The sequence below is a fragment of the Puma concolor genome, chromosome E2 (assembly GCF_028749965.1).
Source record: "Puma concolor isolate L17-30 chromosome E2, mPumCon1.1.hap2, whole genome shotgun sequence".
Taxonomy (NCBI): domain Eukaryota; kingdom Metazoa; phylum Chordata; class Mammalia; order Carnivora; family Felidae; genus Puma; species Puma concolor.
This window is the reverse complement of record NC_141681.1, coordinates 5,002,149-5,026,571: the sequence shown is the minus strand read 5'-3', so window position 1 is coordinate 5,026,571 and position 24,423 is coordinate 5,002,149. Positions and strand designations below refer to the sequence as shown.

Here is a 24,423-nt window from a genome sequence, read left to right as displayed (position 1 = left end):
CGACTCTGAGTCAGGATGCGTCCAAGCAACGTGCTTCCCCTTAAAAAATAATCAAGACCCACCCCGGCCGACCGATACTTAGACTGCGACATCAGAAAGTACCCTTCACCCCTATTTCTACCGTCCACGATAGCCCGAGGTAGACTGCAAATTAAGAGATGAAATAAACAAGTGCTAAAGCAAAACAAATAAAAACAAGACACAACACGAACCATCAAGTCCAACGAATAAGTCAGACTACACGCATCTTTTCATCAAAATACAGAAGACTTAGCCGGATTTCCACTTGTAAAACACCCACCCATCAACAGCAAAGGGACATTCACCAAAATACACAGAGGAAAGAGCAGAGATCAGTGAAGTCAAAGACACGGGTAGAAATCAAAAGCTCGTTCTTTGAAAATACCAGTAAGATCGCCAGTCTTGCTGGGGCGCCTGGGTGGTTCAGTCGGTTGAGCATCCGACTTCGGCTCAGGTCACCATCTCGCGGTCCGTGAGTTTGAGCCCCGCGTCAGGCTCTGGGCTGATGGCTCAGAGCCTGGAGCCTACTTCCGATTCTGCGTTTCCCTCTCTGCCCCTCCCCCGTTCATGCTCTGTCTCTCTCTCTCAAAAATAAATGTTAAAAAAAAAATTTAAAAAAAAGATCGCCAGTCTTGCTAAAGGTTTACCAAAGGGAGACACACATGACCTCTGTTAGGAACGGAGGTGGTCTATCATGAGAGCCCCCTCCAGTGAATTCACAAGTTAGAGGAAATGAACCAGTTCCTTGAAAACCACAAGCTACTAACTCGCACTGAAAAGGCAGGAACCCGAGTAATCCTAGAACGTGTGAGGACAGGGATGTAGTTAAAACCGATCCCCCAAAAAAGAAACCTTGCGACTTCTGACACCAATCCAGAAGCAAGTTAATGAAGAAAAGATGGTCATTTCAGCTAATGATGTGGGGACAGACATCTGCGGCCGAGAAAAGCCACCCTCGACTCAGACCTCATGCCCGCCACACCAATGAACTCGAGACACAGGCCAAAACAGAAAAACGGGGCAGAAGAATCCTTGGGATCCCGGGTTAGGCAGAGTTCTTAGACATGACCCCACAAGACCACCCCTAAAAGGTAAGAAAATTTGAGAAAATACCCTGTAGGGGAATTACTGGATCACACAGTAATTCTATCTTTAACTTTGTGAGGAACCAAAGAGAACAAAAATGCTCATTCAAAAAGATATATACAGGGGCGCCTGGGTGGCTCAGTTGGTTAAGTGTCCGACTTCAGCTCAAGTCATGATCTCACAGTCTGTGAGTTGGAGCCTCGCGTTGGGCTCTGTGCTGAGAGCTCAGAGCCTGGAGCCTGCTGTGGATTCTGTGTCTCCCTCTCTCTCTGCCCCTCCCCTGCTCATGCTCTGTCTCTCTCTGTCTCAAAAAATAAATAAAAAACATTAAAAAAAAAAAAAGATCTATACAACCCTATGTTGACTGCAGCATTATTTACAATAGCTGAGATACGAATCAGCCCCAATATCCTTCGGTCGATGAATGGATCAAGATGTGGGGTACACACACACACACACACACTGCAAGAGTACTCAGCCATAAAAAGAATGAAATCTTGCCATTTGCAGCAACACGGGTGCCTAGAGAGTATAACGCTAAGTGAAATAAGCCAGAGAAAGACACGTGTCCTATGATTTCGCGCCTAAGTGCCGTCAAAACCAAACAAACGAATGAACAAAGAACAAAAGAGACAAACCAAAAGTCAGGCTCTTAACTCCAGAGAACAAACTGATGTCACCGGAGTGGGGGGAGGGCGGGGAAATGGGTGGAACAGGTGAAGGGGATTATGGGTAAGGACTTACCATGAGGCGCACGGGGTGACGTACAGAAGTGCTGAGTCACCGTCTTGTACACATGGAACTAATATCACTCTGCAATCCAACTATACTGGAATTAAAAAAAAAATTTAGGTACAGACCTTAAAGAACTCCAAGAAATATAGAGAATTGTTGAATCATTGTGTTGTATACCTGCAACTAACCTAACATGGTAAATGAGGTTTGAATAAAAAAAAAAAAAAAAAAAAAGTTTTTTTAATCCAGGAAAAAAAACTAACTGGATTCCACCAAAAGTGAAAGCATTTTGCCCATGAAAGTCACTAGTGGAGAGAATTAAAAAAAAAAAAAAAAAAGACTGGAAAATACGTATTTTCAAATCACAAACCCAACAATCGACGCTGATCCAAAATTTAAAAAAAAAAAATTTGTAATTTAACAAAAAAAAACAGAAAAAGGGCACAAGCTCTTAAGAGGGCATAAAGGCAGTAAACGCACCTCTCCGAATGGCTGAAAACACGCCCAGGACACTGAGGGCCGGCGAGGATGTGGGACAACCAGTGCCCAGATGTGTCACAGGGCAGGGAGGTACCACAGCCACTCTGGAGAACAGGCTGATGGCGTCCCATCTGGTCAAACACACGCTTAGCCTGTGACCCAGCCTCGCCACTCTAGGCACAGACCCTCACGCCCACGGCAGCGTCACTCGGAAGAGCCGCATCTTACAACCACCCACGCCTCCTTCTGCCGACGAGCGGCCCCCCCACAGTGGAGGGCTCAGGAGCGTCCACGTCGCATCCTGGGTGGGTCCCCTGGGTATCACGCCGAGTGGCAGAAACCCGTCTTACTGGTGACATATGGTACGGTTCCATTTACCTAACATCCTCGAAGTGACAAGGTGACAGAGTGGATGACAGGTTGTCAGGGGTCAGCGTTAGGAGGGCGGGACTGGAAGAGGGGGAGCAGGAAGGAGTTTGGGAGGCAAATGGGACAGTTCTGGATCCTGACGGTAGCGAGGGTCACGTCAATCTCTACATGTGATCAAGTTTCCCAAGACTGATGGTAGGGGTCCCCAAGACCACCGTCGGGCTCAGTGAGGATGACCAGAAACTCTGTTCTTGGAACACTGCCGGTCCACCCCACGGCTGGCGCTGATGTGTATCCTCCCCCGTAACAAGCCTGACCAACAGTCCGACCGGTTTCGGTGAGTTCTGTCTCTTCAGCGAACTGTCCGACCTGAGGGCGGCTTGGGGGGCCCTCGGACCGAGTAGTGGGTGTCGGGAGGCTTGGGCAGACTTTGCCATCTGGAAGACTGTGCCCCTAGCCTTGAGTGTGCCTAAAAGCAGGGGCTTTGGAAAAACCAGCGGCATTCGAATAAGGTCTATGCGTCGCTGCTAATACCGTGCCGATGCCAGCGTCCTGCTTGGGTGACTGTGCTCCGATGAGGGAAGATGTTTTCATTAGGTGAAGCTGGAAGAGGAGTGCCCAGGACCTCTCAGCACCAGTTTTGCAGGCTCTAGGTCGATTCAAGTTACGTCAAGATTAAGTTTATAAGAAAAAAAAGACTCCGAAAAACCAAGCTAAAATATACCAGGCAAACTCCAAGTAACACACACAGCAGCGTGACATCATTAACGGCAGGCAAGATTAAGATCGAGGCCAAAAGCATGAGGGAAGGCAGGGCAGGGAATTCAACGAGATACATTCACCACTGAAAATTCAACAGGCCTGGGCACACGGCAACTCAACATCCACACTCACAGGGCACCGTACGGCAAATGTAGGAAGACACACAGGGAATTCATTCAGGGACTCTACCTGGTCACAGGGAAGGGCACAACTAAAACCACAATCCCAAGTAGACAGGACATAGGTGGCTCCCCTAATTACTATTTATTAAAACTGAAAGTGAACAGCCCCATTTGTAGGAAAATTCTCCAGCCCACAAAAATTTCTAAACTCTTGGCTCCAAGTGGAAGGCTCTGAGTACGGGGGCGCCTGCGGGGGCTCCATCGGTTGAGCCTCCGACTTCGGCTCAGGTCACGATCTCACGGTTCGTGAGTTCGAGCCCCGCGTCGGGCCCTGTGCTGACAGCTCGGAGCCTGGAGCCTGCTTCGGATGCTGCGCCTCCCTCTGTCTGCCCCTCCCCTGTGTCTCTCTCTAAGAGAAATAAAGATTTAAAAAAGAAAATCCAGAAGCCAACCACGAACCCAGAACACATCTATCAGAGTCTATACAGTATACCAAAGAAGGCAGAGCTCAAAGAGAAAAGTGATACCTCTATATATGCATTTACTTCCATTCTTCATGTAGGAACTTAACAATCGACTCAAACTGGAAAAAGAAACGAACAGCAGGAGATACTATAAAAGCAAAACTAATTTAAAAGAAAAACAGAATTGCTACAACATAATGTAGGGAAAGTGGAAGTAAAAAGCCACAGCTCAAAAGATTTCACGTAGTCTGGTCAAACGTACGTAAGTTAACTCGAAAACTTGCATAAGATGAAAAACTTACCAGGATATAAAAAATCGTCAGAATGGATTTTATTCTTAACCGACTGGGCCCCCCAGACGCCCCAGACTAACCTATTTGAACACACACGTACTGAACCCAGTCCAACTGAATTCACACATTCGAAGCTTGGCAGTTTAAATACAAACCAGCTTGGGGCGCCTGGGTGGCTTAGTCGGTTAAGCGTCCGACTTCAGCTCAGGTCATGATCTCGCAGTGAGTTCGAGCCCCACGTCGGGCTCTGTGCTGACCGCTCGGAGCCTGGAGGCTGTGGATTCTGTGTCTCCCTCTCTCTCTCACCCTCCCCTGCTCATGCTCTGTCTCTCTCTGTCTCAAAAATAAATAAAAACATTAAAAAAAATTAAAGAAAAAATAAATACAAACACTGCTCAGCGGCTAGAGCCCTACTGATTTGGGTTCCTTATTTAAGAGGGAAAACCTTTTTATAACATTCACCATCTAGACGGAAACTTTGAACGTAATTACAGACGGATCCTTCCTTTACGTGGAAATGTATCTGAAAAGCACCCTGCTTCACAGTAAAAGGCCAGGTGCATTTCCATCAAAGTCAGGAATGGTGAGGGCCTATCACTGCTATTGAAGTTCTTAAAGAATTTGCTGATACAATTAAAAGAATAAAAGGCCTAGAAAGTGCAGAGTAGGGAAATTATCCTCATTTCCAGGTACACAATCGTTTACGATTGCATTCAACACGCTGTATGTACCTACCTCTCAAACTTGCACAGACTCCTGTATCCGTCAGATCTCAATAAGGCTGGAGGGAAAGAGAAGAAATCACAGGGGCCAAAACACGAAGCCTGGGGACTCCTTACAAAGGCCCACTCTCAGGTCCCTCCCCAGCCCTGCCATCTGCACCTCAGGAGGCTTTCTAGAGAATTCTGAGGCCCAAGGTTCAAGACCCCCAGACCACAGAATTCAGCAAGGTAGCTGGGGTACAAAACTAGGTAGAAAAATCAAGGGCTTTCCTATGTTTAAACAATCCTCAGGAGGAAAAAAAAAAATCCATATACAGTGCCGATACTAACGACGAAATCTACATCGCAAACTTCGATGTTCCCATCCTCGGGGACAGGAGGAAGCCACATGAGCCTGATGTCCACCCTGCCTGTGCCAATCTACGTTCGATGCGGTCTCCAAAATGCAACCATCAAACTTTTTAGAAGGGTTACCAGCGGCCGGAGAAAATCAACAGGCAGGCATAGGGAGGAACATTCCAAAAGAAACCCGGAAGTCATCGGGGAACAGCTCTGGCATTTTTTATCATAAAACACCACGACTTAAAGCATGAGGTAGAGACTCAAGTTCAAAGAGACACTCAGGTGATGAGACAGACAGAACTTCTAAGTCAGTGGGAGAGAAATGTACCACTTAACATAAAAGATAGTGGAATTTATTTTGGGACAAGATAGAGGTACATTTGAAAATACATTTTGAGGGGCGCCTGGGTGGCGCAGTCGGTTAAGCGTCTGACTTCAGCCAGGTCACGATCTCGCGGTCCGGGAGTTCGAGCCCCGCGTCGGGCTCTGGGCTGATGGCTCAGAGCCTGGAGCCTGTTTCCGATTCTGTGTCTCCCTCTCTCTCTGCCCCTCCCCCGCTCAGACTCTGTCTCTCTGTCTCTCAAAAATAAATAAACATTAAAAAAAAAAATTAAAAAAAAAAAAAAAAGAAAATACATTTTGAATGGGGGCGCCTGGGTGGCTCAGTCGGTTAAGCATCCGGCTCTGGCTCAGGTCACAATCTCGCGGACTGTGGGTTCGAGCCCCGCGTCAGGCTCTGTGCTGACGGCTCGGAGCGTGGAGCCCGCTTGGGAGTCTGTGTCTCCCTCTCTCTCTGCCCCTCCCCTGCTCACGCTCTCCCTCTGTCTCAAAAATAAACAACACATTAAAAAAAAAAACTTTAAATACATTTTGAATGGATCAAAAATTTAGAAGGAAAAATGCAAAGCGGAGGGGCAGCAGCAGACAACAGCATTTTTTTTTTAAATCACAGAGTGGGCAAAAACTTTCCAAGCATACCACAAATCTCAGAAGCCTTAAGGGGAAACGCTGGCTAAATGGGACAAAATGCGAAATTCACGTATAGAAAAATCAAGTCCAACAAACTGGAGAAAAATACTTGGCATGCAAGTCACCAGCTACTTTGCTTCGTTCCAAAAAGCACTCTTGCACATCAGTCAGAAGAAAACCGACACCCTAGGACACCAGGAGGGCAGGACACAGACGGCTTTTGAAAAAATGAAGCTGAGACGCGATGAGGTCCACGAAAACGAAGTTTTAACACCGTGTCCACACCAACGCAGCAAACAGGTGCTCCCGTACGGCAGGGCTATAAAACCTCAAAAGAGGTTGGCTCATGTGTCAGCCTCTAAATTAAGAGGCATTTTTTGGATCCAACCATTCAACTTCTAAGAGTTTCTTCTTCCCGACAAAAATCACAGATGGGGAGACTCAGCGATCTCCACCAAAAAAAAAATTAGAGCGGGGGACACGCCGTCGCGGAAAACACAGTTACGCCGGGTGTGCAAGGAGTCCCCTTGTGGTTTTCTCATGAGTGGCTTTGCCTCTCGGCGGGGAAAAGAGCTGGACGGAGATGTAGGCCTGCGTGTTTCAAGCTTCCTTACCGTGTACACATCTGGCCGTTTTTTTAAGTAAAGGAAACGCGGTGGGGAAAAAACTAACAGTAGCCATGGTTGCACCACAAACGACATGCTTTTGCCTCCTCCTTCGAGCACCTTCTGGGGCCCTGATTGGTCTTCACTCAAGGGGAAACCACGGGTCCCCAATTCTTATTCCTGTTGCACAAAAGAACCAACTCTTCATTCGTTAAGACCACATGCTTCCCAGGCCCGGTGGCGCGTGTGCAGAGAGCAGGTCTGTGTGCGGAGAGCCTCGCACCGAAAGAGGTCACCGGAAGGCTGAACGCCGCCTCCCCCACCCCGACCCCAGGCTGCCGAGCGCCCGGAGGCGCCCGCCCTTCCTCGTGTGAGGGTGCCGTTTTGGGAGACAGACCCTGGGCTGTAATCTGAACTCTGATGACAATGAGCACAAGGAAGGAAAGCAGGTCGACAAAGTCTGACCCTCTCTGACAGCCATAAACAGAGGCAGCAGTGAAGGTATTTAAGGTACAGATACCAGCAGACCTGTTATTAGTGAGGTATGGAGTTGCATTGACAAAAAAAATGTTTTTTATATTTGCTCCTTTTTGAGAGAGACAGAGCGTGAGTGGGGGAGGGGCAGAGAGAGGGAGACACAGAATCGGAAGCAGGCCCCAGGCTCCGAGCTGTCGGCACAGAGCCCGACGCAGGGCTCGACCCCACGAACCTTGACATGGTGACCTGGGCTGAAGTCGGACGCCCGACCGACTGAGCCACCCAGGCGCCCCTAGTTTCCTTTCCGTGAAAGCAAATTCCTCAACAAACTGAAGGTGCAGAACCTACCTAACTCTTTGGATTTACAGTAATAAATAGAACTTACTACAGAGAGATCTGAGGATCCTAATGTCCTGTGCCTGGGATCCCAGCAGCTGAGAACAGCACACAACGTACCAGAGAAGCTTATTAAAAGCTGGCTTTTTTAAGCAGAATCAACAGTGACTAAGTCTGTGTCAGGCCGCTGTCCCTCTGCGCGCTGGCCGGGCACGCGCGTGCCTTCTAGTTTGCAAGGCCCTCCGCTCGGCCGGGGGGGAACTGCCGAGTGCAAAGTTGGAGGAGCCTCCTGGCAGCAAAAGCAGAAGCTGAAAAATGCCCACAGCTCAGTTGACGATGGCTTAGAATCCGGCGATGTCGATCATAAGGGGTCACGTTCTTCGTCAGATCTGCAGAAAGTGAAAAGTCTACGGAGAGAGAGGCGAGGAAGAGATACGTGTTCTGGAGACGAGCCCACAGCTCTTCGGGGAAGGACTTCTCGGTGCGGCTGGTTTCCTCCGGCCCGTCTCAGACACCCACCGAGATCGCAGTTAGCAGCCGGGGTCACTTGAGTTGGTTCAAAGTGAGTCCCTGCTATCGAATGGCCCGTCACCCCCCTCGGGGAGCCACTCTGGGCCAGGGGGTGACACCGAGGAGGCGGTGCCAGGGTCAGGAACCCGGGTCAGTACTTCCCAGTGACTCACCACCAGTTTATGCAACGGGACGTGGCGGGGCTTCCGCCCTCCCCACGTTTAAATCGGTGACAGAACCACACCTTGGCAGTGATCCGTAGATCATGGCACAGGCTCCTTTAAAACCAGCTGAGAAGGGCGGATGTGGAGCCCGGTTGCAAACCACTGAGGACCCGTCACACGGGGACACCTGCTCTCTCCCGAGTCTTTGGCTCTCCCCGCCGCCCCCGCCCCCCACCAGCGCACTGTTTGTGCTGCTTTATCAACACAGAAATTTCATGTCAGGGGAAGCTGCTCCCCAAAAGCGCGGAGACCCACACCCCAATGCCTCTGCCCTTGACCAGCTGAAATGCAACATCAAGGCATGGTTTCGGCTGCAGGGTCCTGAGCAGAGGCCAAGCGCCCCCGGCACATGGAACCCGTCCTGCGCGGCAGGAAGGCACGTGCCCGTCAAATGCCCGGCAGAGGCCTTGGCGTCTGTGTCCCCGGATTGCCTCGGCAAGAAACAACACAAGGACCAGGTTGCTGGCCCTCGGGACTTCTGGGAGAGGCACTGACCAATCCGTATACGGCAGCAAAGGAATTTTACTGCATTCCGGGTGGTCCCGGACGTGACCAGCATGGCTCTGTGTTGAACTTGAGCACGTGCGACAGAGGGAGGGGTCTGCAGGCTGTGCCCTGCACAGGGCAGCCGGGATCCAGCTCTGGGGAGGCCCGAGCCCGGGGGGCTCCTCACTCATCCTCCGGGACGTCCTGGAGCCCTTGGCTGTGGCGAGGGCGCCCGATGATCTCCAGCAGCGCCTGGGCCTCAGGGTCCACAGCCAGGATGCTCCTGTTCCTCTGGGCCTTGGGAAGAAGGGAAGGGAGGTGAGCGTCTCCCCGACAGCCGGGGACAAGCAGGAACATCCTGCTGACTTCAAGCTCATGACAGCAGGATCAGTATCCCACTGTTGGCCACAAGGAGAACACAGTGGGGGCTGTGGCGCCCTCAGTGAGGTGCCCCCCAGCCTGGGAACCATCGTTGGGGGTCATGAGGGGCAGAGGGCCCATCGCAGGGCCCATCGCAGGACCCCGGAACGAGAAGGAACCCCAGAGCCCCCTCGTCTTGCAGACGGTCTGTGCACCCGCCCGGGTTCCCACCTGGGGCAGGGCCCTGTTCCAGAACCGGTTTCCTCCACCAAACCGCATGGAGCCCGACAGGACTCCGAGCTCTGCCCTTCACCCGCGGGCATCTCTCGGTCCAGCAGCAGCCGCTGGGAATGAGTTCCGGATAAACCGCCTCCAGATGCAGGAGCACAGGGGCAGCGCGCAGAGAGCGGACAGACAGCACACGGAGAGACGACAGGCGACATGCAGAGAGCAGAGAGACAGGCGACACGCGGAGAGAGGAGAGATGGCCCACGGAGAGACGACATGCAACACGTGGAAAGGGGAGAGACAGCACACGGAGGGCAGAGACGCGGGGAGAGGAGAGACGACCCGGGGAGAGACGACACGCGACACGCGGAGAGGGGAGAGACAGAACACGGAGGGCAGAGACGCCGTGAGCGGAGAGACGGCCCGCGGAGCGACGGCCCGCGCTCACCTGCTGCGAGCCCGGCGCCTCGCCCACTGCCCACACCTCCATCTTCTCAAACCGGAAGTCCTCCTGGGCGGAGAGCTGAGGGCTGTGGTACGTGGTGCACTTGGGCTTGGCCTTGCTGTGTCCTTTCCCGAAATCGACATCAACCCACAGCCCAAAGTAATTGTGCTGTCCGCCCATGCCCTGCGGGGGGTGGGGGCCGAGCGTCAGCGCCTCCTCCGTCCGACGCCCCGCTCGCCCCTGCCTTAAGCCGCAGACGGAGACCAGGCGGCTCAGAGACGGATGCGGTTATTCCTCCGCCTTTTTTTAACTGCGAAACTCACAGCGCGGCAATTTCAGCATCCCGGCACCCGTCCCAAGCCGCTAAGACGGTCATTGCGGCGCCTCCTCCCGGGGCCGCGCCGGCCGGGGGCACCAGTGACAGCAGAGCACGCCCAAAACCTGAGGCCACGGCCCCGAGACTCCAACCGCGAAAGGAGGAGGCGCGAGGTCAGCACGGATCCCGAGGTTGGAAAACCCGCGTCCGGAGCCCTGGACAGGTGCCTGGCTCGCTCAGACCGGGACACTGCCCGTCGCCTACCGGGTGCGGGCGACCGCAGGGACCAGACATAGGAAGCAGACCCGGGGCGATCCCCGCCCGCCGCCACGTGGTCACGCTCAGCAGGCGGCCGGGGACCGAACTGCCCGTCAGCCTCCTGGATGACCTTCCCCGACGTCCCTGCCACCTCCGCCCTCTGGCGCCCCTGGTGGCGGGCGACTGAAGTTGAGCGAGAGACCACAGCAGGAGCTGCCGACTCTCAGAGCTGCCTCTCTCTCGGGCTGATTACTCAGGACCCACTAGGTGCTGCTCCGGAGACCACCCAACTGCCCTTTCCAGGGTCCTCAGGCGGCCCCGCGGGGGCCCTGCAGCAGCCTGGGAAGGAACACGGGGGCCGTCTCCGTCGGGACAAGGTGGACCTGCGAGCACAGAGCTGGAGTTTCCCGAAAGCTGCTTTGTGTTAAGAAGCAGAGAAAAGAGACAGCTGGCAGGGGACCCGTTTGTCACGCGAACCAAGCTGGCTCACAGGTACAGGTGGGGGCCCGTTGGTGGGCACCCGACCCAGCTCCCACTCCCCCCACCCACCCTTGGCCTTCACCCCCACCGTCTTCCTCCCGTGGCTGAGTCTCGGGCCGCCGCACAGAGCAGATAGGAGGTGTGTTCACCCTGACTGGAGCCCCGGTTTTGTGAGTCGCCCACTGACAACGCCCGATGGGTCCGGGACGGGACCCGGGTCGGGGCGTGCCCCTCCCCCAGCTCATCGCCAGCCACAAAGGCCACGGGCCGGCCAGCTGACCCCGGGAAAACTGGCCGCGTCCACCGTTTGCACACCAGCCACTGACACACACCCCGACCGTGCAGGAGAGACTTCCGTCCCAGCTGTCACGCCAGCACGGAGACCCGCGCAGAATGAACACGGCCCACGCACGCGACCCAGCGCATACGGCTCCCCTGGCTCGCGGGGAGAGCGTCGGCCTTGGCACGTCGGGACTGGCCCCGCTGCAGGAAGGACAGCACCAAGGTGGCACGTCCCCTGCTCTCCTCAAGTCCTTACCAGGCCGTTTGGGATGGTCTGCTGCCCGTGATTCAGGTACATGTAGTGGTCGTTGTAGCCCGTGGAGGTATACACAGCCATGCGGGGGGAGGTGGAGAACAGGAAGCACCTGTCGTCCCCTGAAAGCGAGCAGGGCGTGGACAAGCAGGGTCACCAATGTGAGCTGGGCACCAGGACAGGCAGGGACCACAAACAAGCCACAGCTCACAAGGCAAACTCTGCACACGGGTCTTCCTGTGCCCCCGGAGCTCACCGCACACCGGGACTGTGGCCACCAGGGGTCAGTGGGCAGGCCCCAGACCCCGCAGAGGCCGGGCCTTCTCGCTGTCCCCCCACCAGCCCCCCACCCTGGGCGCCCAGAGGTGAGCTCAGGGCAGGGGTGGTGGTGGTGGTGGTGAGTGTACCAGCGGCTTGCTGGGGACACCTTCCAGCTCTCACCAAGGAAGACAGAAGGGGAATCGGCCGCTGCTCGCCCACCGAGGGCACGCAAGTCAAAAGAGCAGTCTCCCCTTCAGGCTGGAGCCTCGCCAGCACAGCCCCCTCCAGTGGGCACGTGACACTGAGTGGATGTGTCCCCAGCCTGAAGGAATGCGTCCTCCCGGGGGAGAAAGTCTGCAGATGCACAGCGGCCCCCGGGGCACTTGCGGCCGGAAAGGGAACACACGGGCAGCCGCGACCCTCTGCCTGCCCTCCGGGCACGAGTGTGGACGTGTGTGTGCTCCTCAGGGAAGGCGGCGGTCAACACTCTGGAAATGACCAGCATCCTAAAGCTCAGGGACTCCCCCCTGCCCTCAGCGATTTCCTCTCCACCAGCACCATCAGCACCACAGACAGGGATGGAGGCCACGGGGGAGGGGGGCAGGGGTGGGCAGGGACCTCCTGGGTGGGGACCAAACAGGGGATACTCCCCACAGTTGTGAGAACGCGGCCCTGAGGCCTGGCTCCCCGGGGACATCGTGAAGGCACCTGATATCAAATCACCTGTACAAGAAACTCAACAACCAGCTGCCAGTACTTTGGGGGGTCGGGCCACTCGCGAGGTGGGAAGGAGCAGTCCGGCAGCATGAATGCTGATGATGGATATGAAAGGGGGTTCGAGTCCCAGAGGGCTCTGCGGGGCGGGGTGGGGGGGGGAAACCTCAGCTGGCAGAGTCTGGGCAGGAAACCCTTGGGCCTCCAATCCAGAGAGATCCACGAGGAGAGGGGGGTGGACCCAAGGTCACGAGGGACATCCTGAACCAGAGGCGGCTAAGAGAAAGCACTTCCTGGAGGAGGGACCCCGTGTTGGGACAAGACATGGGCAGGCAGGGAACCAAGGGGGCCCTGGCCACACTGCGGGGTTTGTGAGCGCCGGGGTCAGAGGACAAGACAGATGAGCCTGGGGCCACACGACAGAGGGCTTTACTCCAGGTGAAAGACTCCGGCTTGAGTCCACGGGCTTATGTAGCCCCAGAAGGCCGGGGCGTTTTCAGGCCGATGAACTGCCTGGTCCCACCCTGCTGCCCCGGGTGCCCGTGCAAGCATCACTTTGTCCTGCAACCCCAAGGCTGGCTTTCCACCAACACTTCCTTGGTCCCAGATGCTAAGCGAGGCGACAGGCCTGCCAAGTGCACGTGGTCGGCGGCAGGGGCCCTCCTTCGAGGGCATCCGGGTGTGCTCTCGCGGGGAGGGCCGTGTCAGGAGGGCCACGTGGGGGCTCCCTTCCTAGGGGCGAGGGTCCAAGGAGTCATTATCAGCTGCAAAGCCGTCAAGCCACCAGAGAAGACTCATTTAGGTCACGTCAGCGATACCCGCTACCCAAGGGACAGCCGTGGGTTCAGCACCTGCCACCACCTGCGGCGCTCACAGGCAGCCTTTCTGCGCAGCATCCGTTCATCGGTGCCAGGGAGCCCAGGCCGGGGAAGGCGAGCCCCCAGCCCAGCACCGGGGAGACCGTCTGCTCAGCCCAAAGCCGCCGGTCTGTCCACCACACCACAGAAACGTAAGCAAAACAGAAGCGACTCGGCAGCTGCTACGACACGTCAGGCCCGCAACGTCAAGCAGTTAAGGCAGCTCCTGTGCTGAACCTGACCTGCGTCTGGGACGCGAGGCTGCCCTCTGCCGGACCTCTGCCCTCACGTCTCGGAACAGCACGGACTGGGGTTGGAAAGTTGGGAGCTGGCGTTTTTCCACCGTTCTTACCGAAGACTAAGCCCGCTCGCTAATAAAACGTTAAAACCAGCGGAAACAGCCTGGAGATAATGACGAAGGGGCTGGGAGGGGCGGAAGTCCACGCGACTCGCAGGCGTGTTCTTCCAAATGCTGAGGCCGAGCCCCCAACCGTGCGGACAGCACCTGTCACTCCCCCAAGGCCTTGAGCGGGGCCGGGCAGGGGGAGGATGCCCCATTCGTTCCCCCAGACACGGTGACAAGGAGGGTGGGGACGAGAGGTGAGCTAACGCAGCAGGGCTGAGACTGCGGCCCCCAGAAGGGCCGCTCAGCCGCCATCTGGGGGCTTGGAGGGTCCCCTGCTCCCAGAGCTGGCGAGAGCGGCTCCCTGGGCCAACACTTTTGGGCAAACGGTGTGGTTGAGGCCGAGCACCTGCTTTCGTCCCGGGACTCTGGGATTTGGGCACGTGCCAGGCAGAGGGCGCTCATGTGACCGGCCCCCGATAAAACCCAGGGCGCTGAGTCCCTACCGAGCAGCCCTGGTGGACGGCACCTCACATGTGCTCTCATGCCTCATTGCTGGGGAATTGAGCGTGTCCCGTGTGACCCCGGGGAGAGGGCTCTGGAAGCTGACCCCTGTCCCTTTGCCGACCTTGCCCCGTGTCCTCTTGCTGTAATAAATCACGGCCACGAGGAGGACCGTAGCCTGAGACCTGCAGGTGCTCCGAGGGAGTCACTGACACGTGGGCAGTCTTGGGGGTCCCAGACACAGTGGAGAAGGGCTGGTGGCAGCAAGAGGATTCAAGATCTAGGACATTCTGAAACCCAGAGAAAAGCAAATCCTAGAACAAACAGGATCTCAGGGATTCAGCTCCTTCCACCCACCCAGTAATGGCAGCTGTGCCACCTGGACACGACGTCCTGGCCTGCAGAAGCTCGCGGAGTGTAGGAAGGTGTGCAGAGGTGTGCAGTGTGACAGAGGATGCGCAGGGAGCACATGGCCCTCCCACGTTTGGGAAGGCTTCCTGGAGGAGGTGACCTTGCGCTGAGTCCCAACAAGGAGGCCATGCCAACAGGTCGGGGGGAGAGGAAGAGAAGCGTGTGCTGAATCAGAGGATGGGAGGGTGCCGCTTGCAGGGGGTCCGGGGAGACTGCACACAAAGCACCAGGGGACAGGCGCGGGTCAGGAGGCTGGAGAGAAGAGGCGACCTCCTATGGGCAGCGTTCAGGGTCTCAGTGGAAGGGCAGCATGTCAGACGTGCTGGGACACGATGGATGGACCGGAAGGTGACAGGGAAACCAGGGGGCTGGTCAGGAGGCCCCCACAGAGTGGCATGGAGAGAAGGCTAGGGACGAACAGATGACCTAGTTCAGACACGCAGTCCCTGTCCCCAAGGGACGGACTTTCCACCCCGTCTGTCATGTCTAAGGACCTGTTCAGGGCCGGTATTAACCATTTGGCTCCTGGGCGTGAGGACAGGGCTGCGTCGGGTCTCCCAGAACCTCCAAGAAAGGCCCGTTTCACAGCCAAGGAGACCCTCCGGGGCCACACGCCGGGGCTCATGCAGGGACATCACTTCTGAGTGTGTGAGCAGCCTGCTGCCCAGGAGATGAACGGTCCTCTAAAAATGTTTCTCAGAGCACTTTTCTTTACGGAAGCGGAAAAATTTCCTTAAAAGACCACCGTCCAGTGCACGGAAAGTCACATAAGAGCGTTCGAATTACAACGAAGTCACAAGACTGAAAAACCCGGGCAGAAGGGAAAGACAGAAGCAGCAACGCAGACGCACGGGCAGGGGACGGGCTGTCCAGGAAGGGGGGCGGCCCGTGGAGGAGACACCCGTCGGACAGGAGCAGCCCCAGCCCCCAGCCTCCCCGTGGCCCGGACCCGGCGCGGTTCATTAATGCTGGGCCACTGCCGCCTGGCCTGAATCCGGGGTCGGGATCCCTGTCCTCTCTGCCTCCCTCTGCTGCCAGAATCACAGAAGAAACCCAGGAAGCACCAGACCACATGAGGCAGCGTCTCCTTTCTCCTGACTATATCCAGAACCGCACTTGGAGGACACAGAAGAAAGCTCCGCTCACGCCCTGCTCGGCTCGGGGGTCCCCAGGCAGCAACCGCGAGGCCGGAAGCCTCAAAAAACCCCGTGCTACTGCCTGCGGTTTTGGGGGGCCAAATCTCACCTTGAAACTGAGGCTTGACCTCCCAGGAGCAGGACGCAAACCCACCGAACACGTGGCCATCACGGTCCTCGAGCAGCAGCACGCAGGGGCCCTGGTGGGTGATGCGCCCACAGAGCTGGGCGAAGCTGTGCCCGTGGAGCTCAGAAGAGAAGAGCAGGTGCCAGCGGTGCCGCTGCTCCCTGGGCAGGTGGGCGTTGACGTAGATGACCGACGGCACGTCCAGGATGCTCTGAAACACCCTCTCCTGGTCCACATGACGCTCAGGGACCAGGGGGGCCAGATCGAGGGATAAGCGCGGGAGGAGAAAGCCTCTGTGGATGACCACGCTCAGGAACGTGGCCACGTGGGGGGCCCTGAACACCCAGTCCTCGATCACGGCTCGGTCACAGTCACGGTCCAGCTGCTGAGGCCCCGGAAGCTCCTCGCGGCCTAGGGGAGGGGGAGACACAACCAGGGGGGCCATCGCATCAGCTGACATCCACGACCCCCATCAGAGCACCTGCCGTGACGCTCATTCGGACAGAGCTGTGCGGTTAGTGCAAAATGCGCCCCTGATTCCAAAGATTTGGTATGCAAAAAGAAATGTAAGATACCCCGATCGCCTTTTATGGTGGCCGCTGATGTTAGAGTATACTCTGGACACGTGAAAAGTAACTCCCCTGTTTCTTTTTCCTCTTTCAACGTGGCTACTGGAAGATTTACAGTTTCACGTGTGGCTCGCATCAGTGCCTGCATTCCATTTTTATTGGACGGCAGTGATCTTGACCACCTGACAGCCGCACCTTCTCTCCTCTGCAAGCTGCGCTTCAGAGGCCCAGGAATCAGCCAGGCCTCACCCGTGGGCCCAGCCCCAAAGCCCTCCAGCGGGTGTTCCGGAGACAGCCACACCAAAAGCGGCTCTCTGAGGGCCTCTACTCAACACAGCCAGTTGGCAGAGCTTTCCAAGCGTGACGGTCTCCAGGCAAGTCAGGGTAGTGGCTGGGTAACTTACTGGACACCCCCCACCCCAGTTTATCTGGGAAGAACGGGTTTCATGAACTCTGAATTATGCTTCACATCTATCTACAGTCCCGTTTTATCTCTCTTATCCACGAAGAATGGAGGCGATATGGTGGTGGTAACAGAAGACAGACCACTGATATTTTATACGTATTGTTCTTCTTCTGTCCAAGTTCCAAATTTCACCACTTGGTTTTTGAAATAGGACCTGTTTCCAAAATGCGTTTTAAAATCCAGCTTTATAGGGGCGCCTGGGTGGCGCAGTCGGTTAAGCGTCCGACTTCAGCCAGGTCACGATCTCGCGGTCCGGGAGTTCGAGCCCCGTGTCGGGCTCTGGGCTGATGGCTCAGAGCCTGGAGCCTGTTTCCGATTCTGTGTCTCCCTCTCTCTCTGCCCCTCCCCCGTTCATGCTCTGTCTCTCTCTGTCCCAAAAATAAAATGAACGTTGAAAAAAAAATTTTTTTAATCCAGCTTTATAATAAAAGAATGCTTTTATAAAACAAATCTACTTTGCCAAGGGATTCATTTGCATGAATTGGGATTCATTTGAAGTAGACCAAACCAAAAAAGGTATTTTTAAATCCCAAGTGAATTCAAACACATATGGTTTCTCATCCAACGGGAATAGAATATACATGATTCTCGAGTGCACATGGCACATTCTCTGGAATAGTCCGCATATAAACTAGTGTGTAAAGCATGCCTCGGTAAATTTAAAAGGGCTGAAATCATACCGAGTACGTTCTTCAACCACAATGGAATGAAATTACAAATCAGTAACAGGAGGTGATTTGGGAAATCCACAAACATGTAGAAGTCAAATAACACACATCTAAGCAAGCAAGAGACCAAACAAAGGAGGAATCAAAGAGAAGTTAGAAAATACCAAGAGGAATGAACACACACACATGTACCGAAACTTACGGGATTCAGCTAAAGCAGTGCTTAGAGGGAAATGTATAGCTGTAAATGCCTATATTGAAAAAGAAGAGAGATCTCGAATCAATAACCTAAACTTCAACTTTAGGGAGCTAAAGAAACTAGACCAAACTAAATCTGAAGCCCCGAGAAAGAAAGACTAGGATAGAGACAAAGGAAGGAAGAAACACACAGAGAAAACCAACTGTATCAAAAGTGGGCTCTCTGAAAACATCCACCAAAAACCGAGAGACCTTCAGCTAGACTGATCGAGAAAAATCAACAGCCTCAAATGACTGAGATCAGAAACAAAAGTGGGGACATCACTGCTGACCTTGCAGAATAAAAGGAAACAGTAGAAACAATTATGTTAATTTCTGCCTGCTTGTGAATTTCCCAAATGCCTCTGGTTCATCCCATCGTGGTTGCAGAACATACTTTGTAGGATTTCAATCCTTTCAAATCTATCGAGGCACGTCTTACGGCCAGCCCAGAAGATAATCCAGAACAGAGCTGGAGGACTCATGTTTAGGGATTTCAAAGCTTCACGACAAAGCTACAGTAACTGAGACCGCGGGGTACCAGTCTAGGCGCCAAGGCCTCAGTGGGCGAGCGCACGGGCCACTTGCCTTGGAGTTCCATCTCGGAGAAGAGCTGGGCTGCCAGCACCTGCACCCCGGGCGGGGGGCCCGGGCCCCTCTTCTGGGTCCAGCCTCTCAGCTCCTGTCTGTAGTTTAGCACGTGCACTACAGAGCCAACCAGATCCTCCGTGAACTGCAAGACCACAGTTTTACCATGAGTAACATTTCCACCCTGACCCATGACCTACCTCCTATCAGCACAGGGAAGGGCGTTTATCTTTTCAATGCCGACTATCATGGGCCACAGGGTGGGAGGAGATCACACAAAGGGCATTCACGCTCCGGCTCACCAAGGCCTGTGTCCAGGGTCCTGACCTCACCAGGGTCCCCCCCAGGGGGACATCTCCCTGTGTCCCACCCTCATCCTAAGCCCCCAGGTGAGGATATGAAATCTCCTAAAGGGTCTCGCGGCCTCACTACCTTCTGGACTTCTCTCACTTTCACGGGACCTTCTGTGGCAGAAATCATTTTCATGATCACAAGACTCTTCTCCTCGGAGCTTCCCTTTAGCAAGTGGGACATGAACATTGTGAACTGCTCCCGGGAGACGCTCTCACTGGGCCCCTTCGCCTTCCCCGGCAGGTCGAGGCTCCGCATGCCATCGTACAGTCTTGTGACCATCTCCGGGGGAAGGGCTTCCCCTAGGTGACTCTGTTGGGGACAAACCGGAGAAAAGGCTACATGGGGCCAAGCTAAGTGTGGCGGGATCGCAGGAAAAGGACCAGGGACCAAGAGCACCCACTGCTGCTCCTGGATGCTTCCACCAGCACTCAACCTTGCTAACTCCATGTGGACCCCCTTCTCCCACCCAAGGGCATCACACACCCCCAAAATGCCCATGCCTGATGCATCCTGGCTCCTCTTGGCCACGAGGCTCTTCCACAGTCTGTGCCCAGCCTGCCCTGCCAACTTTCCAGTCCCCACCAGATTGGCCACGTCATTCCTGCCTCTGGCCATTGGCTGCTCCTCCGTCTGCTTACACTTTCTTCATTCTAGACCAGTGGCAGCCACGTACGTGTCTGAATTTATTAACGCGTGGAACACATGTCTGGGCACAGCTGATCGGCTCTCCTCCAGCTCTTACTTCTTACCCAAGGTGTTCAATATGTCTTTTTAATTACATTTTATTTACATCTAATTCTTAACTAACATCTTGTCAATAACGTCCTGTAAACACGGCTCTCCGTTTTCACTCCAACATCAATCAAATCTGCTTTGCTCCAGGGATTACAAATAAATGGAGAGCGAGCGAGCAAGTCACACACACACTGAATCACGACCTTGCTTTGCAGCGGGGTCTGAAAACTGGATTCTCCTGGAACTGCGGACTGTGTCCGCACCGTGTGTGACAAGACGGATACCCTGAGGGTCTTGTAAGGCCGGTTCCTACGCTCACCCTCAAGAGTACTCCTAGTTCTGTCAACGTTTTCCAGGTTCTCCTGAAAAAGCAACCCACCCTTCTTCCCCAGAAGACACTTCATTCAGTGGCCCGGTTTTCTGATCAACCTTTCACCCCACTTACCGTGATACATACACATTTGTGCACATCATTTCTACCCTGCGCTCATGCCTTTAATTGGCCTGGTTGCAGGACGCCGGGGGGGCTCAGTCTGTTAAGCGTCCGACTTCAGCTCAGGTCATGATCCCACGGTTTGCGGGTTCGAGCCCTGCCGTCGGGCTCCGTGCTGACAGCTCGGAGCCTGGAGCCTGCTTCGGATTCTGTGTCTCCCTCTCCCTCTGCCCCTCCCCTGCTCGCACTCTGTCTCTCTCTCAAAAATAAATAAACGTTAAGAAAAAAATGTAATTGCCCTGGCTGGTTCTGTCTGCTTCAGCTAAGTGGGTGGCCCAGGAAACTGGGGTGCTTTGGTTTAGTGGAGATCCATACACACACGTGCATGCGCACACACACACACAGCACATAGCTGTGACCGAGATAACCTCCCCGGCCGATTTCCTCGTCTGCAAAGTGAGCATGTTGGGGATCCCCAAAGGCCCCCCAGCTCCCACTCTGCACATACTAAAGGAGGCGGCTGCTGGAACGCCTTCCCACACTGCAACCTCCACATCACCCAGGAGGATGTGGTCTTGCCTCTGTCTGGCCAAACACACTGCTAAAAAAGCCCCATGGGGGACGCCTGGGTGGCTCAGCTGGTCACGTGTCCAACTTTTGGTTTTGGCTTATGATCTCACCGTTTCGTGGGTTCAAGCCCCGTGTCGGGCTCTGTGCTGACAGTATGGAGCTGGCCTGGGATCCTTTCTCTCTCCCTCTCTCTGCCCTTCTCCTGCTCATGCTGTCTCTCTACATAAATAAATAAACATTTAAAAAAAAAAAAAGCTCCACAGAACAGGGTGCAAAGATGGGGAAATGGGCAGTTTGAACCCGCTGTCAGGTAAACGCGGAACTTAAACGTCATTCTTTTGTTAGGAGGACATTAAATTCCTAGAACATCAAACACTTACAAATTCATCTGAAGGCAAAGTACACTTGAAACTGCGGTTGCTGGGGGTGCCTGGGGGGCTCAGTCAGTTAGGCATTGGACTTCGGCTCAGGTCACGATCTCACACTTCGAGAGTTCAAGCCCCATATCGGTTAAGCGCGAGCTCTGCTCTCTCTCTCTCTCTCTCTCTCTCCCTCTCTGCCCCTCACTCACTTGTGCCCTCTCTCTCTCAGAAAATAATTAAAAAAAAAAAAAAAAGAACCCGTGGTTTCTGGACCCACAAATCTGGCTCAGACAGTCCGCCACCCGGTCTTGGAGGGAAATCGGGTGACAAAGGTTTAAGAGACGGGGAGCAGGGCTGGCCGCTTTGGTCTCAAGCTGGAAGTGTCCCCCAACGCACCTCGGCACAGAGGCAGAACGGTCGCGATAGAGATCACGCAGCCCGCGGAGCAGAGAACGCACCCTCTCTGCCCTTTACAGAAGACGCACTTCGCAGAGTGCCGTACGTCCATCAGACAACCCCGGAGAGCCGACCTGGGCCCGAAGGCCACAGCACCTGCTCCGGAGTTCACGCTGACGGCCACGTCCCACTCTCACCTTTACTGCCCTCAGAGAGAAGGACCTGGGGGAGGTATCTGGGCACTGCTTCTCCGATGACAGAGCGTCAAACAACCCATCGATCTCGGCCTGCTCCGCGGGGAGAAACTGTGAACAAAACCTCGGCCCCGACTGGCTTCTGCTGTTGCCCATGTCTCCTTGTATCCGGCAGAATTCTCTGCAGAAGACACCACGGCACAGATCACGTCAGAGAGGTCAAAGCACAGTCGTCACAGAAAATCAACGTTGACAATCACATGGTCAGTCAGTCAATGCCAAGTTAGCTGCAAAAAGGGGCTGGAACCCCTCAGAGCTAAGCAACGTTCCAAGGTGGTTCAGCAACAGAGTCGATGAAAATAAAGTGGGAAAGCCTGACCCCGGCCCCCTGGGCGCCTGGAGCATACTCATGACAGCCAAGCAGTCTGGACCGCGTTATTTGAAAACACGGTTCTAAAGAAAAAAAAAAAAAAAGAAAACATGGTTCTAAAACTCATGGTCACTGAAAAGGTAGAAAAATCAGTATGTTAATCGAAATACTCGTGTTTTTTAAAACCTGACTTGAAAAAAGTCTGGAAGGCTGGATGATCACACGTATTTGAATCAAAGCAGCGCCTTAAAAATACCACCTATAAAGTGAACGTGGGACTGCACGGGCGTTTCCCTGTGATCCTGGATCTGCCCCCAGCCGGGGGGTCAGAAAAGCAGGGTCAGGGCCACCTGGGTGGCTCAGTCGGTTAAACGTCCGACTTTGGCTCAGGTCATGATCTCGCGATTCATGGGTTCGAGCCCCACGTTGGGCTCTGTGCTGACAGCTTGGAGCCCAGAGCCTGCTTCGGATCCTGTCTCCGGCTCTCCCTCCCCTGCACACGCATGCTCTCTTTCTATAAACAAATAAACATTAAAAAAAAAGAAAGAAAAGCAGAGAGAGGAAGAAAAGCCTCTCAGGAGGCCAAGTGCTGTGGCTCATTCATTCCGTCCTTCTCCTTCATCTGGAAACCAGCGTTGGTGACATTGCTTGAGACACAGGCACCTTCTCCCGAAGCCCAGGAGAGAGGAGCCTCGGGCCAGGTGGGGCCTGTGAGGGGGGAGGGGGGAGGGGGAAGAGGGGAAAGGGGAGGGGGGGAGGGGGGAGGGGGAAGAGGGGAAAGGGGAGGGGGGAGGGGGGAGGGGGAAGAGGGGAAAGGGGAGGGGGGAGGGGGGAGGGGGGAGAGGGGAAAGGGGAGGGGGGGAGAGGGGAAAAGGGAGGGGGGAGGGGGGAGAGGGGAAGGGGGAGGGGGGAGAGGGGAAAGGGGAGGGGGGGAGAGGGGAAGGGGAGGGGGGGAGAGGGGAAAGGGAGGGGGGAGGGGGGAGAGGGGAAAGGGAGGGGGGAGGGGGGAGAGGGGAAAGGGAGGGGGGAGGGGGGAGAGGGGAAAGGGGGAGGGGGAAGAGGAGAAGAGGGGAAAGGGGGAGGGGAAGAGGGGAAAGGGGGAGGGGGAAGAGGGAGAAGAGGGGAAAGGGGGAGGGGAAGAGGGGAAAGGGGGAGGGGGAAGAGGGGGAAGGGGGAGGGGGAAGAGGGAGAAGAGGGGAAAGGGGGAGGGGGAAGAGGGAGAAGAGGGGAAAGGGGGAGGGGAAGAGGGGAAAGGGGGGAGGGGAAGAGGGGAAAGGGGGAGGGGGAAGAGGGAGAAGAGGGGAAAGGGGGAGGGGAAGAGGGGAAAGGGGGAGGGGGAAGAGGGGGAAGGGGGAGGGGGAAGAGGGAGAAGAGGGGAAAGGGGGAGGGGAAGAGGGGAAAGGGGGAGGGGGAAGAGGGAGAAGAGGGGAAAGGGGGAGGGGAAGAGGGGAAAGGGGGAGGGGGAAGAGGGGAAAGGGGGAGGGGGAAGAGGGAGAAGAGGGGAAAGGGGGAGGGGGAAGAGGGGAAAGGGGAGGGGGAGGGGAAGAGGGGGAGGGGGAAGAGGGGAAAGGGGGAGGGGAAGAGGGGAAAGGGGGAGGGGGAAGAGGGGAAAGGGGGAGGGGGAGGGGGAAGAGGGGAAAGGGGGAGGGGGAAGAGGGGAAAGGGGAGGGGGGAGGGGGAAGAGGGGAAAGGGGAGGGGGGAGGGGAAGAGGGGAAAGGGGGAGGGGGAAGAGGGGAAAGGGGGAGGGGGAAGAGGGGAAAGGGGAGGGGGGAGGGGGAAGAGGGGAAAGGGGAGGGGGGAGGGGAAGAGGGGAAAGGGGGAGGGGGAAGAGGGGAAAGGGGGAGGGGGAAGAGGGGAAAGGGGGAGGGGGAGGGGGAAGAGGGGAAAGGGGGAGGGGGAAGAGGGGAAAGGGGAGGGGGGAGGGGGAAGAGGGGAAAGGGGAGGGGGGAGGGGAAGAGGGGAAAGGGGGAGGGGGAAGAGGGGAAAGGGGGAGGGGGAAGAGGGGAAAGGGGAGGGGGGAGGGGGAAGAGGGGGAAAGGGGAGGGGGGAGGGGAAGAGGGGAAAGGGGGAGGGGGAAGAGGGGAAAGGGGGAGGGGGAAGAGGGGAAAGGGGGAGGGGGAAGAGGGGAAAGGGGAGGGGGAGGGGGAAAAGAGGAAGGGGGAGGGGGAAAAGAGGAAAGGGGAGGGGGAGGGGGGAGAGGGGAGGGGGAGGGCAGGCCACCAAGACCTGGCTGACCTCAAGGGGAAACGGGGTACAGTAGGGATTCTTCTTCTTTCTTTCCTCTGGAGGAGAGATTCACACAACGTGAAACTAAGTATTTTCAAGTGACCCAATTTGGTAGCATTCAGCGCATCCGCAGTGTCATGGGACCACCACCTCTAGCCGGTTCCAACACATTTCCATCACCCCGAAAGGAAACCTCGTCCCCCTTGGCGCTCACTCCCCGCCCCCTCCCCCAGCCCGCGGACGCCCCCTGTGGCCGTCTCCACGGGCGTCCCTGTT

At 55.6% G+C, this 24,423-nt stretch overlaps 1 protein-coding gene and 1 long non-coding RNA gene across 5 annotated transcripts in view; both read right to left on the bottom strand.

Moving 5' to 3' along the window:
* LOC147573324 (uncharacterized) overlaps nucleotides 1–8,074 on the bottom strand; it is a 28,300-nt gene extending 20,226 nt beyond the window's left edge. For 2 of the 4 annotated variants that reach the window (XR_015244627.1, XR_015244626.1), the window contains exons 1-2: nucleotides 2,701–5,787; nucleotides 1,852–1,936 (exon numbers count right to left, since the gene is read on the bottom strand). This is a non-coding gene — a long non-coding RNA (uncharacterized LOC147573324). Of the gene's footprint in view, nucleotides 1–1,851; nucleotides 1,937–2,700; nucleotides 5,788–7,832 lie in introns of those variants that run through there. The other 2 variants (XR_015244628.1, XR_015244629.1) reach the window with 2 other exon arrangements.
* Nucleotides 8,075–9,021: 947 nt separating this feature from the next.
* Nucleotides 9,022–21,731, bottom strand: MEAK7 (MTOR associated protein MEAK7). Its single transcript, XM_025920843.2, has 7 exons — nucleotides 21,554–21,731; nucleotides 18,939–19,169; nucleotides 18,507–18,651; nucleotides 15,961–16,389; nucleotides 11,629–11,747; nucleotides 10,040–10,219; nucleotides 9,022–9,300 (listed from the first exon to the last, which is right to left on the bottom strand). The coding sequence occupies exons 1-7, from the start codon at nucleotides 21,704–21,706 to the stop codon at nucleotides 9,187–9,189; spliced, it is 1,371 nt and encodes a 456-aa protein (XP_025776628.2). The 5' UTR covers nucleotides 21,707–21,731; the 3' UTR covers nucleotides 9,022–9,186.
* Between the last annotated feature and the right edge of the window lie 2,692 nt (nucleotides 21,732–24,423).